The sequence below is a fragment of the Leuresthes tenuis genome, unplaced genomic scaffold (genome assembly GCF_036924035.1).
Source record: "Leuresthes tenuis unplaced genomic scaffold, fLeuTen1.0.hap1 SCAF_17, whole genome shotgun sequence".
Taxonomy (NCBI): Eukaryota; Metazoa; Chordata; class Actinopteri; order Atheriniformes; family Atherinopsidae; genus Leuresthes; species Leuresthes tenuis.
This window is the reverse complement of record NW_027325371.1, coordinates 11,370,405-11,386,087: the sequence shown is the minus strand read 5'-3', so window position 1 is coordinate 11,386,087 and position 15,683 is coordinate 11,370,405. Positions and strand designations below refer to the sequence as shown.

The 15,683-nt window shown below is 39.5% G+C and overlaps 1 protein-coding gene across 5 annotated transcripts in view; it reads right to left on the bottom strand.

The window, feature by feature from the left end:
- LOC140273954 (BAR/IMD domain-containing adapter protein 2-like) overlaps positions 1–15,348 on the bottom strand; it is a 48,034-nt gene extending 32,686 nt beyond the window's left edge. For all 5 annotated transcript variants that reach the window (XR_011908067.1, XR_011908068.1, XM_072369611.1 and 2 more), the window contains exons 1-3: positions 15,134–15,348; positions 3,764–3,839; positions 1,385–1,471 (exon numbers count right to left, since the gene is read on the bottom strand). Coding sequence is in view for 3 of the 5 variants with exons in the window: in XM_072369611.1 (XP_072225712.1) it covers positions 1,385–1,471; positions 3,764–3,839; positions 15,134–15,205 (235 nt within the window). In the remaining 2 variants the exon portion in view is untranslated. The remainder of the gene's footprint in view (positions 1–1,384; positions 1,472–3,763; positions 3,840–15,133) is intronic.
- Between the last annotated feature and the right edge of the window lie 335 nt (positions 15,349–15,683).

The following is a 15,683-nucleotide window of genomic DNA, read 5'->3' as shown; positions in this document are numbered from 1 at the left end:
TGTTTGATTAGATATCTTTCTGGAGCCTCATGGATGTAGTTTCTATTAGGTCACTTGTATATCGCTCAGTACATTAGAGCAAGAATCTATACAGATGTACAAGCTTATTTATTGAGAGTATAAATTTGTCTGACACCCAAAATATATTTCTCTTCAGGCCTTATGATCCCCTTTGATGGCATGTTCTCTTTTTAACTCACCATCTAATCAAACTGCATACTATGATAAAATTAGCATTAGTGTTTGCTCAGGGAGCTTGAGGCAGTGTATTTTCCTTCAATCAGTGGATATATCTGCACTCCGCTGCCAGTCAAACAGGAAACTCTGAACTTTTGGTCTTAACCCAGCACATATTTTTACTGGAGGTTAGGATAATGCAACTGACCTCAGGGTGGGGACTCAAAAAAGTAATAAGCAGGTGGCTGGAAAATAAAACAAACTTTTCCCATGGGGACCACATGGGCATGTAGGTGAGTGTTGGGTGTAGCTGGTATATCATACAACAACAGAAGCAAATATTACACATTACAGGCTTTCCTTTACAGCTTTGAGTTATGAGTTAACTACAATGAGTACAAACACAAAATTAGAAGCACATTCCTTATCATCTGACAGAGGTTAAACTCTGAAGTACTGTTATACACTTCAGAATCAACTGAAAACCTCAAATGCAGCAAGATAAAATGGGGTTGCATGCTGAATAAAAAAATCTTGCAAGTACTTTCATGTCAGTCCCTGATGAGTGGACTGGAGGAAACCCAAAGCTCCACTGAAACAAAGGCCCTGTCAAATCAACAGCATCTTCTACGTAGATCAAGCAGTTAAAAGGAACAATCAGTGCAAAGAAAATCTCTTCAAATGGGAGCAGATTTCCCATGGACTGGGAACAACAAGTGCAGACACACAAAGACACAGATCACCTAGGAAACCACTCACTGTGAGACAATAAAGTTTTACCTCTCAAACTGACCTGGAAATTTGTAACCAGAACACATACACACACCGATTCACTTAACTGACAGAACATACTCAAGCCACATAGGGTGGGAAGGAAAAAATAAATAAAAATCATCCCACATCTCACTCATTGTAACCTGTGGATTTTTCTGATTACTTCTCTCCATTGACAGGAGGCTCATAAACTGAAAGTTATTTCCTCTGATGCACATTCTCAACTAAAGCTATTTAAAAACTGAAATGATTCCGTAAAAATTCTAAAATAAATAAATAACCTCCCTGGAACAGCTAGTTTTAATTTCCCCTGTCACATTTTAACAAGGGAAGTTAATGTTGGCTGATGTGTTTATTTATGTTTTCATAGACATGATGGTGCGATTGGGTAAAGAAAAATGCGGAGGTTACCAAACGTGCATCAGTCACTTACCCAAATCTTTGGATCCTTGACTTTCACTGGCAAGTTCACCCATTCTGACAAGAGCATCAAAGTAGCCTTTTGCAGCAAATGTCACATCTAAAAGCAAAAGAGAACAGTGTGGCTATTAACTTAAACATTTTGAAACAGCATTTTTTTCAAAAACTTAAAAGCCATACAGAAAGACAATGAAACTGCCTTTTCTCGAAGCTGCAAATAGTCATCTTCTTGCTATCAGAAAAAAAGGCAACACTAACGCTGCTACAGAAATTATCTTGATAGCATCCTGGATGTTTGATTGCAGGAAATTATTTCCTGTCAGATGATCTGCATATGCTAGACAAGTCACTCATTCATCAAAGACTTTATGTTTTGTTCAAAGATTAGAGTTGGAATTAGAAGCAAGGCTGCTTTATTATAAGCCCAAGGTGTGAGAGGTAAAAAAAAAAAGAAAAAAAAAAGGCATACAGTAAACCTCAAAACTACCCTTAAAGCAGAGAGTCATGGGTCAGATGTGGTGTATACCACTTCATGTGTGGGTTTGCAGACACATACATTGCTGTTTATAGCTTGACATGTTCTCTAAATCTTAAGTAGACCTTGTTACAAGGACCAATATCCAGCTCAGCGCCTATTACTCAACCTGCTCCTATGCTGCCATCAAAGGTCACACAGGGCAGATGTGAGTTTCCACTGATTTCTTCCCAATTGTCAAACAATCCTCCACCAATCAGCCCATCTCCAGTGAATAATGGCTGCTGCTTTTGGAGGTGAATTCAACAGCAGTCCAGGTGACAGATGGGATCTGTGCCTGCAGACAGCTGCCAGGTGTGAGACACATTTACAACAATAGCCTGGCAGGGACAGGCAAATTCAAACAGACCGATGCAGCCATTTTTCAACACATGAAGTCTCCCAAACTCATATGCTAATGTTAGTCCTAATTACAGCTGAACCAACTGCAGAGGACAGCATACGTTTGCTTCTTCTTCTCTTGCTGAGAGAATGCCTGAGAATTAAGAGTGAAGACTTCAAAGCACCATGGCTAAGCTCTCTTCATTATACCAAACTGACCTTGTGACTGCCTTGATATACAGTGTGTATGAATGCATGTTAGTTCATGTGAGTTTGCACATGCGTGGCAGAGAGCTGTGTGAAATTGATGGCAGGAGCTAAATCAGCTCTCCAAGTAGCAGACACTTTCTACTTGCTGCTGTAGCATGTGAGATAGTAAATGTATGGTGGAAGAATAGCTGAGTAGATAAGCTGGATCTATAAAGATACTTCTGTCTAATAAAATGTGTGGTGAGGGGCTCACATAGACAGACGGAGGGAGGGGATTACCAGATCTCTGACTGCAAGGCAGAAAACTGGTTGGGGAGGGGCTTATTTCAAAACCACTGATACATCACATATGTTTCACACTAGAAATGAGGAAGAAACACCTATTTATGAGGACATGACAAAAATATATTGCTAGAGGACTTGAGTAAAAAGTTGAGGGCTAAATCTGGTACTGTACACAGTTGGACTCCCTCATATTTTGTTTTTACACAGACCTAGCACTGTGTAATTCAGTGATTGACTGGTATGTTTGAAAATCCAGAATGCATCCATATCCAGATCTTAGCAGGCCCACAAATGAAGCCCTTTTGGCAACCCTGGTGTTAGATAATTTCAGTGATTGCACCATATGGGTGGAAGTGTGTCCTCCCATCCCCTGCCACGACAATTCAGAGCTGCTAAGTCCCTTGGGTTGAGCCAATCCTGCAAAGTGGGTCTTTAATGGCTCAGTGAACCCCTACCAGTCTGTTACCTACCTACACCAGGGCTAGGATTTGTTATTCTGCATGTCAGGGAAAATAAGTATTTGCTTGAGGATGAAGAATTCTCCTGACAAATAGTTTGGCTATTTGGACTTAGGGGGGGTTGGGTTTGTCTTGAGGTTGAGGGGTGTTTTGAGGAAACGCCTTTGAAGCATTATTATCTAGCCAAAGGAAAATTGTAAATCTTAAAGGGTAAAGTGCAGTGCTGTACATACCTAGGTTGGAAAAAAAAACAAAAAAAAAAACACATTTGCACCCATTTTTCATGTGTAAATCTGACTGCTGACAGTGAGTTATCCTCACTAGTGCGTCAGATTAGATTTAGTTTGATCTCTGAATACACAACCATTACAGTATACAAGCCATAACAGAGGATATGCACCATGATATGGTCTGAGCACTTTGGATGAAGGTAAATATTTTGCTGTCTTAGTGAGACAAAAAAAACAAACATGCGAGGTAGATAAGAGGAAAGAAAAAGAGACAGAGTGCTTGCTTGGCTGAGTGCCCAAAGCTGCAGTGAAGCAGAGAGAAACAAAAAAGAATGAGAAAAGAAAGGACTTACTGGCGAGGGCCTTCTCATAGTTCTTCCCCATGGCAACAAAGTTCCGTAAGCATGGGTTGAACTGCTCCATGATGGTCTGAAAGAGAAAACGGGACACAGTGAGTGAATGGATGTTTCTCTTATCATGAGAATGAGGTCAAGAACACAGAGGACATAGACCTTCTCTATTCTTTTTCTGACATACATGAATCTCACCGAGGTGCAGAAATCTGTCCTATATAAACACACACACACACACTCAAAAAAAAGTTGTGCTGCTAATGCCTTGATGTCAGAAATGCAAGGCCTTGCAACAGTATTCACTCACTTTGGTCTTACAAACTTGAAGGCATAAACAAAGTAAAAGCAAATATGTTGCACCTCCAAAATGGGTACCTCTTCATAAAGCACTGTTACAAGATATACATTTGACATAAGCTTCAAGGGGTCTTGGTCAGTCAATACCTCAGCAGGTTGGTGCCCTTTTTGGTGAAATGCAAATGATCAAGACCCTATTAATCTAGGATGTTCACAGTGCTTCAGCTCACCACTGCACTTTATATGATACAAATTATTAAAAATAAATAACATCCTAATTTTCACAATAACAAAAAGAGATGTTTTTCAGATATTGTCAGAGCAGAGCACTGTATACATAAATTCCAAGCTGAGCCAGTCTAAACGCTGAGAATGCAGGATGCTACAATAGTTCTCTCTACTTCTCCTCTACCGCTTCTCTCCTTCCTTCTCTTGCTCCACCAGGTCTTCTTCCAATTAGCTGGTCCCAAGTCAGATAGTCAGGAATAACCCGAGGACAGGGAGACAACCACAACTCTGCAGCAGCAGCAACCGCAACACAGACCATCAATACTGCAGGAGAACACTTAATAATCTACTTCTTGCCTGAACCCACACTATGGCAGGATAATATGCAATGTGCCACTAGTGACAACCTGAAGCAACCACTCCAGCTCATTCTCATTCCTTACTCAGAATTCAGCACTTTTGCTTTTCTATTCCTCGTAGTGTCTGTCTTGTTTTTCATGAGAGCCAAAAGTTCATCAAAATCACAAGAATCTGTGTCTGTCTTTGCAGTATTGTCTGAAGGTATAGTTTAAGTGGCTTGAGTGCAGCATAATCCACCTACAGAGCAAATACAAATGAGTCAGACACAAGAAATTTTCCTCAGTTTTCTTTAACACTAACCTGCCAACAGAAACTATCCGACTGTGCTTCCTCATAACTGTGCTATGATTTAAAAAAAACAAAAAAACAAACATGCACAGGATTTTACTGAACTGATAATGAACTGACTAATATTGCATGACCATCGTTGCTCATCTACAAAAAAAGTAGTATTTTGAAAGTAAACTTGTACTTCCTCTTGATCTTGGCGTTTTAAAATAGTTGCAGTTTAATTGATGTAAAATAATTATTAACTGCTAGAAAAACATTTGAAAACATAAACAGGTATACATAAAGCTTTTTAGAATTGCTTTCAATTCTGGCAGTGGCTTTGCTTGGCTAAAAGCAGAGGTCATGCCTCTATTAGGTTTATCCTGCTCCATTAACTGGGTCAAGATGTCGTACAAAAAAGGACTCTCAGCAAGTCCACTGTGCTGTGGCTCAGCAGTTCTCAGGAGTATAGCTTTTGAAAATACAATTGTTTTTAAAAATTCAAAAGACCCGACTCTTAAGTGTACATGTGACTGTTTATTACAGAGAGCAGTGTAGCAGCTTACTGTTTCCAAAGTTATGTTATGGCAGTGCAAGAATTATGAAGTCCTATACCAGCAACTCGTGTTTAAACAGCTGACTTTATTAAGCACCTGGTTCATTCGTCTCATATATTTAAAGGAAAGGAACATAATTGGGGGGAATCCCATCTCATTTACACATGGTGCTTGCACAAAAGGTATCCCCGCTTTGGCTGCTTCAGCAGAGATAAAACACAGCCTTGAGGACCTCCCAGAAGAAATGTTTATCCCCAATGATTTTTCGTTCTGCTGGTTTCTGATGTAAAAAGGATCTCATTGAAGAGGATTCAGCAACCCGTGTATATGCATTACAAGGGCACAGATATCAATGCAAGTGTGCGTATTTATGCACACATTAGGACAAGTGTTCATAATAAAGAACGGTTGTGTTTCAAAGTGGTGGGAGGATTACATAAAAAAAAAGTGAGTCCCAATGCGGCAATATTGCAGCACACTCTCCCACTGGAGAGGCCAAAGGTAGTCGACATGAGCCTAGTTACCTTTTTTTCACAAACTGCAAACACACTCTGACCATTGAATGAATAGACTGAAACAACTATAGAGCTAATCTATTGCTAAAATTACACAATTCCACATAGATCAAAAGATTATATAAGAGACAAAAATTACACTGCATTTCACGTGGCCTGCAGGAGAGAGAAGACACCAAGGTGGTCTCTGTCTTCATATCCTGTCATTGTTGCTAAATTTGTCATCCCAGTTCTCTTGTACTACATTTTTACCCTAATTGAGGCAGCTAATTGGGAAATGAGGCCAGGAGACACTTATGGTTGTGTGACAAGTTGGGGAAATAAATAGGAAGTGGAAAAGATTATGAAATAATGTACTGTATATCTACTCTCTTCTAAACACTCTCTGCATCATCTTTCCATTTAAGAACTAACAATAAGTAATAAGTAAAAGTCATGGCTGAGAAACAATCTCCCCAGTTCCAAAATTAGTCCATTTACATTAGTACGTTTTGTCATTTTATAGAAAAATACTGAACTGATTCATTATTAGCGCTTGGGTAAAAAAATAAATTAAAAGAAAAAAGTAAAAATCAAAATAGGCAATTAAAGGATGGGCACAAAAATATGTCCAGCAAAATTCATCCAGTCTCAATGACACCCATTTTGTGCTGTGAGTTGAAGCAGAACGAATAGAAAGAACTCTGGAGTGTGAGCATAAAGGCTGCATATAAGAGAACATATTAAGAGGAATAAAATAATTTCTCCCAGTGTTCAAATCAAATTAATTTTCCCTCACTGTGAAAGTAGCAATCAAAACAAGGTCAGTGCATCTGAACTAAAGTAGACTAATTCAAATTGGGGAACATTCATACATCACTGTTCATTCTGTTCACCCCCGTCTCTCTCATACACACACAGTTACAGATACAAACGTAATAATGACATGCAAAGGGGGCATTCTGAAAGTAACACCGGCTGATTAGAACCGGGGGAATCATGCAGATAAAAAAGCCAGGATACCATCATCTGTTCCTTCATGCCCTCCCCTCTCTGCCTCTTCTAAACAGGAACCTGCCACAGGCCTGAAAATGCCCAGGATTAGATGAACATCAAGGCTCCCATTTACCATTTCTGGGGGTACTGTGAGGACCTGTCAGGTAATGAAAGTCAACAAAGGCACCTAAGGTGAAATGTGTAATCAGAGAGGAATGTAAAGAATGTGGATGCTGTGTAGATTGACTTGTAGCAAACATGCAGCAGCCTTTTCTCCATTGATAAGAGGAGCTGCAAGTTTAGAGTATGTCTAAACCAGCGAGAGGATGACTGAGACCTACACTATTTTCTGTGCAAATAGTTTAACAGCAGTGTCTTTCTAGTTAACCTAACTAAATGGTGAGGAGCACTGGATCAAGACCAGACATGTCAGCATCAATGTGACTCACCTTTTAGGAAAGACTCAGGGGGAACCTTGTGATTTACAAGTGACTGCACTGGAATTGAAACACTATGCAACAAACTTAACAGTAATTTTATGTGATTTTAAGAAGGAACTACCTCTCTGTTTTTTTTTACATCTTATGTGAAATGAGAAGGGATAAGTTAAAAGTCAAATAAACAAATGTGCTCCCAAGAAATGAAGAACTGCATAAAGTTGAAATCAAGATGGATATGTATTTCAAAGCAAATGTATTGCTTTGTATCCCAAAACTATGTACAGTACATTAGTCAGTTCCTGTCAAATAATGCTAGTGTGTCTGCTACATTACCACAAGCAATCCATATATAGGGCAACAATATCTGATTGAACATAAACATTGCAAATTACAGTATGGATACAGAGCCCAAATCTTAGATTGATGATGATGCATGACACTGATTGAATTAACAGAGGTTTGGAGTTCTGCAGTGCTGCAGTCTGAATGGCTGACTTCATACAGAGAAGTATGTGTGGTTAAGGTCTATAATAACCCGACAGGACAAATGTTTTGTTTGTTTGTTTTTCTTTCCAGAAACATCTGGGAAGACCTCCATTGAAACCACCTGAAAGAGGCAGGGACTTTACCAGGAGAACAGCTGAAACAGCTGCCAATACATGCCAAAAAGAAGCAACCAATCAGACAAACAACAGAACCAGCCATTGAATAGGAGCTTTCCTTGTTGATTGTTGTCACACCTAAAGCCCGCCTGCATTTACTTGTATAGGATGCCAGTTGTTTTTTTTTATTTCAGCCACAAACAAATAGCTGGAGCCCAGAAACACATTTACCAAAAGGATCATGGTGTTGTAGATAAACTATGTTAAGCTATGGGATTGAAAGTCAGGGAGTATTAAAAGCATTTGAAAATTGAATAAAAGTTTTTCATAGTGAACTTCATTGTATCATGTATTAAGTGTATTACTGCAAATTAAGTTTCAGTTTAACTTATTGCGGTGTATGAGTATACTGCAAAAGCATGAGGCAGTGCTGCTGTATGTGATATATATATATATATATATATATATATATATATAGGCATTTTGCCAGAGGCCCCTCTGGGTCAAACTTTGCAGTTGTTTATCTCTGCAATCCTTGGTTCTTCTCCCAAAAGGATCAATTAAGCACAAAGGCTCATCCCAGCTGATCACAAATCATTTTCTCTTGCTGTCACTACTGATAATTCCTGACTTATTGCCATATTGGAGAGAAAGCACCCACTTTGGAAAGGTTGCATTCCAAATCTAATTACGTTTCACCAGAAGAATGCTAATTTAATCTTTAAAAATCATGTTCAAAAATAGACAAGTCACTGTTTTGACTTGTCTTATTTCCTCTCAACAGATGGTTAAAAAGTTCCTGTTTAAGCAAACACTAAGAATAGCGGATTTACAGAGTTTCCTGCAGAATACCTGAATTTTCAATAACTATCAGAGCGCAAACTAGCAATGGAGCACAAGAAGACTAAACTTAATTTTGTACTGAAAAAAAGCTAAAAGTAAAGTACTACTTTACTGATTAACAAACACAACCAACTGCATGCTTATTTCAGTGTAAAGTCCATGTATACAGTCTGGCGGTTTGCACTGCTTGCATTCCTAATGCTTTACTGATACTGGAATACACAGCATGTGCTTTCAGTGTAAACTAAGATGCTCATCAAATTTGAGAATACCATGTGAATGTTTGCTGCTCTTCCAAATTGTGTCATTGTGTTCAAGCTAGTGAGCAGAGAAAATCCTTCCAGAACAACACTTGTGCTCTTTTGTTCTGGAAGTGTGCATTACTGTGAAACATGTCAGTCATGTCAAATATAGACAAGCATGGACAGGAAGACAGACCAGTTTTTTTGGTTTTTTTTTCCAAACAACTTTATAATGTGCTAAGAAATTCTTTGTTGATGCTGCAAAAATTTCTATTACGAGTCCTTGCTCTACTGTCACAAATAATGATTGCCATGTCATGCAAGCAGCCAAAGCTCACTACACTATTGTGATGCAATTAAAATATAATGCGGTAGCCTAAAGAAATTATTCCTGTTTGGCATGGGAAAGTTTTTTTTGTCTTCTTGATCAGGGTAAATAACAGACTGGACTAACAATGGGTGACTGAAACTAGACCTCTGGCAATCCAGTCGAGCAAGCGTCATAAAGGCAGAACTTGTTTCAGCTACCACTAATATTTTTGTACCAGGGGTCCGCTTAAGGTATATAAGAGAAGTGGTTACAGTATTTATTTGTTATATATATATATATATATATATATATATATATTTTGCTTTTAAAACAGTACCTGGACAATGTTTCTTATTCAATCACAGCTCTGAGTCCAACAAACCATGTCTTGTCAAAGAACTAATAAAAATGTAAAAGTGAAAGAAAAACATCTCCATCCCCGTAAATCATAAACAATCTTTTACTAACATTTGCTCAGTTATACATTTCATTTAAAAAAAAAAAAAACAACAGCTAAACTTCAAGAATTTCGTGGACAGTATAGAGGAGAAATTGTCTTAGTGCTCCTTCTGTCTTGTCCCTCAAAAGGAAATACTAATGCTATCATTTGTGTTATCATTTGCATCATTTGTGCTAATCATTTATTTACTTGTAATCAGAGGGTGAGTATTGGCTGTGCATACACTATTTGAACTTCTCCAAGGTCTGCTACAACTCAGTAGCAATGTTCTCTATGGATAAGCACAATAGATCATCATTGTGACAGATCCTCCCACTGTAGATATCACTGAGACCCTGTAATGTGTTTTGCATTTGCCACACTTAAATCAGGATCACCTTTGGTTACATCTTGACAAGATATCAAACATAATAACTGTGTTTGAGCTCATAACTGTTTCAAAGGGGCCTGAAGATTGATGAGGAAAATCCAAGTCACCCCTAAACAGCTTTTTTTTGTGCATTCTCCTACTCCTGTTGGCATTGCGCAACAAATCATTTGCTCTCAAGAGACCTCTTATTTACTCTTTCCTTTGCTGTCATGTGCAGCAAGTATGGCCCCCATATACACCACAGCATCACTCAACTAACCTAATACAGACTGTGGTAACCACGGCAACCAAGCACTTTGACCAGAAAAATAAAGAAACTGAAGAATAGGAGTGCATTTCTTTGAAATTTTGTCTAAATATGTTTTAACCCTAAGATTATTGAACTGTTATAACAAACAGTTAAGAATTTCATGAGAGTTTCTGATACTTCACTTGTAGGATGCAGATTATATCAGCATAGTAGTATTTTGCATGGCAATTTTAATGTACTGAGTGAAGTGCCAGTGCTGACCGCATTCTTGTAACATTCAGATTTTACCACAGTCCCAAGCAGGCAGAAAATCATGTTTCCGATGCTTAAGAAACAAACTCAAAGAGCATTTGGATCTCTTGATTAAGCATCCCACAGGGCCAATATTTTTAACATAAGTGCTCAGTCTATTTCAATGCAGCATGGAGGAGGGACTGTTTTTCCACTCGCTGTCTTTTCTTCTTTCATAATAATGGATCTCAGTGAGCTTGTGAGATTTGGGTGATGTAAATGCATTTTGAATTAAAGAACAAGTTTAATGATAATCTGAAAGTGCAACATGCCATAGAACTGAGCCAGCTGCATTAGTCATTTGCAAAGTTTGGAAGTGTGAGAATGTTCTCACCAAAAGGAAAGAAAGAAAATCAAACCACGTGGGCATGCAAGCTGAATTGCCTTATTTCTGCACAGTAGCATGGCTGGTATGTGGTTGCCTGCTTAGCTCGCCACAAGTGGGTGTAGTGTAGCCAATGCTATCCAAAGTGGCGGCATCCATCAGGGAAACATACAGTAACAGCAGCCACAGGCATGTTAACTATTGTCTATGACCCATAAATGTAAGGCCATTGTCCACTGCCACAGCACTTACAAGAATTTTCTGTCTCTGTGCCTTTCTGTCTGTGTGATTACAGTGTCACCCTCTACAGTAATTAGGGACTTCAACAAGGATGTGGACTGTCTCCATCTCCTTCCATCTATTTTCTTCCACCCCCACATAAAAACACTTTTTTTTTTAAAATAAAAAACAGAGCAATGCTAATGTGTGTGGTTCTTGTGTCATTTCAGACAGTAGCCATCTTAACAAGGTGATTTTACATCAAGAGTTAATACCAGTGACAGCTATGAAGCTTCTTTGCAGTCAGTCAGTACACAGTATGGTTGGAATTATCACTGAACATTGCCAGTCTCTGTCCTTGAAAAAGCAATACCGACTGAAAAAAATAAAAAATAAAAACAGATAGAGAGAATGTCTCTGAACCATCCGCCCCCAGACGTGCAGAGAAGGTGGGTGTGTGCAGCAATAGTCCTCTCTCTGCATCACAGTCAAAGCCACAGAAAAAAAAAAGCTCTCCACAAGCAGTGAACATTATCACATCCCCTACAGTGTATAATGCAATCATTTCAAGGCACCAGGCGCCAGCAGGCATAAACTTGTTGAAACACAATATTCTGGCGGCAGATGTTCAGGAGCTCAAGTCACTTTTCACTCCTTTAAATCGCATATCATAAAATAATTGGTGCTCAACGTAGTACTCTTTTAGAAAAAATTAGGGTAAATCTTCATTAAAGTGCCTGCAGACAACTTCTCGTTGAACGACTACAGGGTGAACAGTGTATAGAGAGCAGACAAGGCTGGTATGCACACCATCCTTTCTGTGGCTTTTATGAAGCATTTCAAAATCACTGTGTAATCCATCTCTAAAATAATCATGTACATTTCCAAAATATCACATGATTGCCCTCTCTGTCGCTTTGCCGCCCTCTCACTTGCCTTTCCTTGGCTCATCACCAACTACAAGTCTTTTAGCACAATGATATGACAGAAACACATAAGAATAATGGCACATTGTTGCTAAGAGACCACCTGTTCAGATCTCCCACATGAGACTGGTACAACTGTAGTTCTCTTATCATCAGAGTATCACTCATGTAAGTGCAGAGAATGTCACAACAGTATTGCATATGAGAGAGAAACTATAATATAACAAGATGTCTTCTAATCAGACATGCTGCATTTCAGATGAAGATTTCATCAAACAGTGTGTTGCTGCAGTATCAGATTTTATCACAGCCATAGAGAGCATTTTGCAACAAGAGAGAATAGTAAATCACACTTGATCCAGTTAACATCAAACAACTATTTTGGCTTTAACAGTCATTTAAGAAAATGGCTTCCACTGTTTTCCAGGCTATGTTGACATTAGGGGAGTGGTGTTGCATGGGAAAATGAGTGGTGTCCTGAGGGCTGGTAGAGATGAGCCACTCCCTTCTTTTCCTTTACCTGGCAGGGTGTGTTTAAAAGATGCATCACACAGAAAACACAACACTTACTATGACGAAGACTGGGCAAATACAAGCAAACGTTACATGGCTCTACAGGGTGTGTTCAGCCACTGCTTTCATCCAGCCTTCCAGTACATCTACTGTACTCTGTAGAAGTAAGTTAAATTCAGTTTCATTCAGGCAAAGTTGAATGCAATCAACCTAAGTGTTTTACTGAATTAACAGACGGCCCTATTATTCTTCAGCTTCTACTCTGACTAATCGGTTTGCTCACTTTAAGCAAGCCAGGTCAGCGCTCAGACTTCATCCATCCACATGCTAAGAGGCTTGACCCAAAGCACCACCCTCCACAGACATAGCCAGCTGGTGGAGATGGCAGCGGTGCAGACACACACCAACACTGAGTGTCACTCTTAAGTATCTGTCTCATGCTGTCAGCATGGGGATAACTAGATGCCAATCGCCATGTCTGGAGCTCCCGGTCTTTGTGAGGGAGGAGAATTTAAATGAGTCAGAGGATCACGTAAAGATTGCTGGGTTTACAGGGCTGACTCCCCTGTTGATTAAGATCATTTCAGAAAACTAAGGAGTGCCTGTAGCCTTTACCTAAGGAACAACACTCACAGTGAGATTCAGAAGCCCTCGTCTCGCCCTCACTGTCTACAGTTCCAGTCTTGTTAAGCACACACTCACCTGGGCTAACATGAGTCACAGCAGGATAGTTACCCCCCTCATTTCCCTTGTGATTACTCAGTATCTTCCCAGCTGCTGGCTGCAGTGACTTTACAGCTGCCATGTGTTTTCAAATCTTCTCTTCCTCAAGAGACATTTTTTTGTATAGACAGCAGACATACAAAATTATACACAGATATTGTAGAGTTATAGCAGCCAGACACAGTTGTAGAAATTAAAGTTAAGTTCCATACAAAAGCTCAGTACTGGGGAGTTTATAACACTTGGAAATGCATAGAATTATATTGTTAGCCCAATAGCATAGATGCATGTCATATTTGAATGTCTTAGACTTAGGCAATTAAGCTATTGGGCTAACTATTGAAGCATACAAAAAAAGCTTGCTTTATGCTTTAGTGTAGAAAGCATATTTGCAAAGTAAGCAGTATAATGCACAATGCTCTCCGACCTTCTAGCTTTTGCCAGTGGGTCAGATCCCGAGTGTGGAGGAGGGACTCCCTACTCCCCTGCCCAGCTGCTTTCCTCGCTGTCAGGGTTCTGACAGGGTGCCTTCTCCCCAGAGACTCACTGCAGGGTTTGCACTTGAATGAACGAATGAACTAAACCATCTACAGAGCAACCGTCCTCAACTTTTTGGATTGAGACTCCTGCAAAGTATTTATGCTGCTTGACCCAGATGAATAGACGTTAACACTGTGAAAAATCCCAACAGTGTGTAACATCATATTCACAATGAGGAAGACGCAATTATGGCAGCCTGACCAGTTCAGAACAGAAATAGTGACATAAATTCCCAATGGTGAGCAGTAAATGATTAACCCCAACCCACTTCTTTGGGGCTGTCTGTCACAAGTGGAGACCTTTGGTTTGGAGTGCAGGGGCAACTAGGTGGATGAAAATGAACATTTCACTTGTGTTAATAATGTTCATTCAGTCAATCAGAGGCTGAAACATTGCAAAGACAAAAAAACTCAGTTTAAATGAATGATACATAATTCACAATTAGTTCTGAAACAAGCGGGTGGGGATAAGGATAGTTGCCCGAAGTACAGCCGTAGACAAAATTGAAAAACACATGCATCTTTCTGATTTTTTTTTTCCTTAATAGGAGGATTAACGACTGCATGCAAAGCCCATACAGGTTCCTAGGAAAACAGGTTCCGGATAAATGTCCACTTGTTGGAACAGAGAGACTTAACATCTTGCCAAAAACTGTCTTCAGGAATGCAGTACGTTCCTATTTCAACAACTAAGCAAGATAGATTATCTGGTTTCCTGGGAATAGCCAGAACTATAGTCAGCACTAAACACGGACGAATTCAACAGGCCTGCATGATTCAACAGACCGAGAGAGTGACACTGATTTGGTAATTTAAGCTGAAAGCTTTTGCGTGAATGTACTTATAAACCGTGGTGTCGCGGAATATGTTTATATTTAGGTGGAACAAGGAGTTTTAGGTCGACCAGCAAGTGTTAAAAATTAATAAAAAAATAAAATATTGAGCTTTTAGAGATTCTCCCAATAGAGAATAACGAAGGGGGTGGGAGGGTGTGGAGGAGAGTAAAGGGGTGGGGTGGGGGTGTGGGGGGGGTCGGAATTTTGCACATATATACAGTGTATATAACAGCTAAAATCATATGGATTTCTGAACTTTATTTATCAGTTGAACCTTACCTTATAGACATTTTCCGTCAAGCGGTGAACCTCGTCGGTGCGAGACATGGTAAAATCTTCAGCCAGGACCATAAACGTTTTTGTCGTTGAAACGTTTATCCGCGTAAAAAGGAGAACACCGGAAGAAATACACAAGTTTGATCAAACAAAGAGCGAGAAACGCGACACCAAGCGTGAGGCTGCGCTCCCAAAACCTACTAACTAAACACACCTTCTATCTCCAGCTGGTAGTTCACTGCTGCCTTCATGGACAACTGGAGAGCTCTGTTTTTCGCAACTCAAAGCTGACATAGGGTGTAATCAAGAAGGCTGCATTCAAATTACAGACTGAATGCTGTGAAATATATAATTTGCTTGTAAAATACAATATACCCTACTTATGAACCGGTAGCAAAAATATATGATAGAAAGGGCTGAGTTACAATATTAGTCAGATATTAGCCTGTCCTTTGGGCTCTTTGAAATACCTCGTGTCCTATAGCATTGGAATGCAGCATTATCTTGTCAAAGTTTAGCTTTGGGGCCCGCCCCCTTGTTCTTTTTCTTGCCA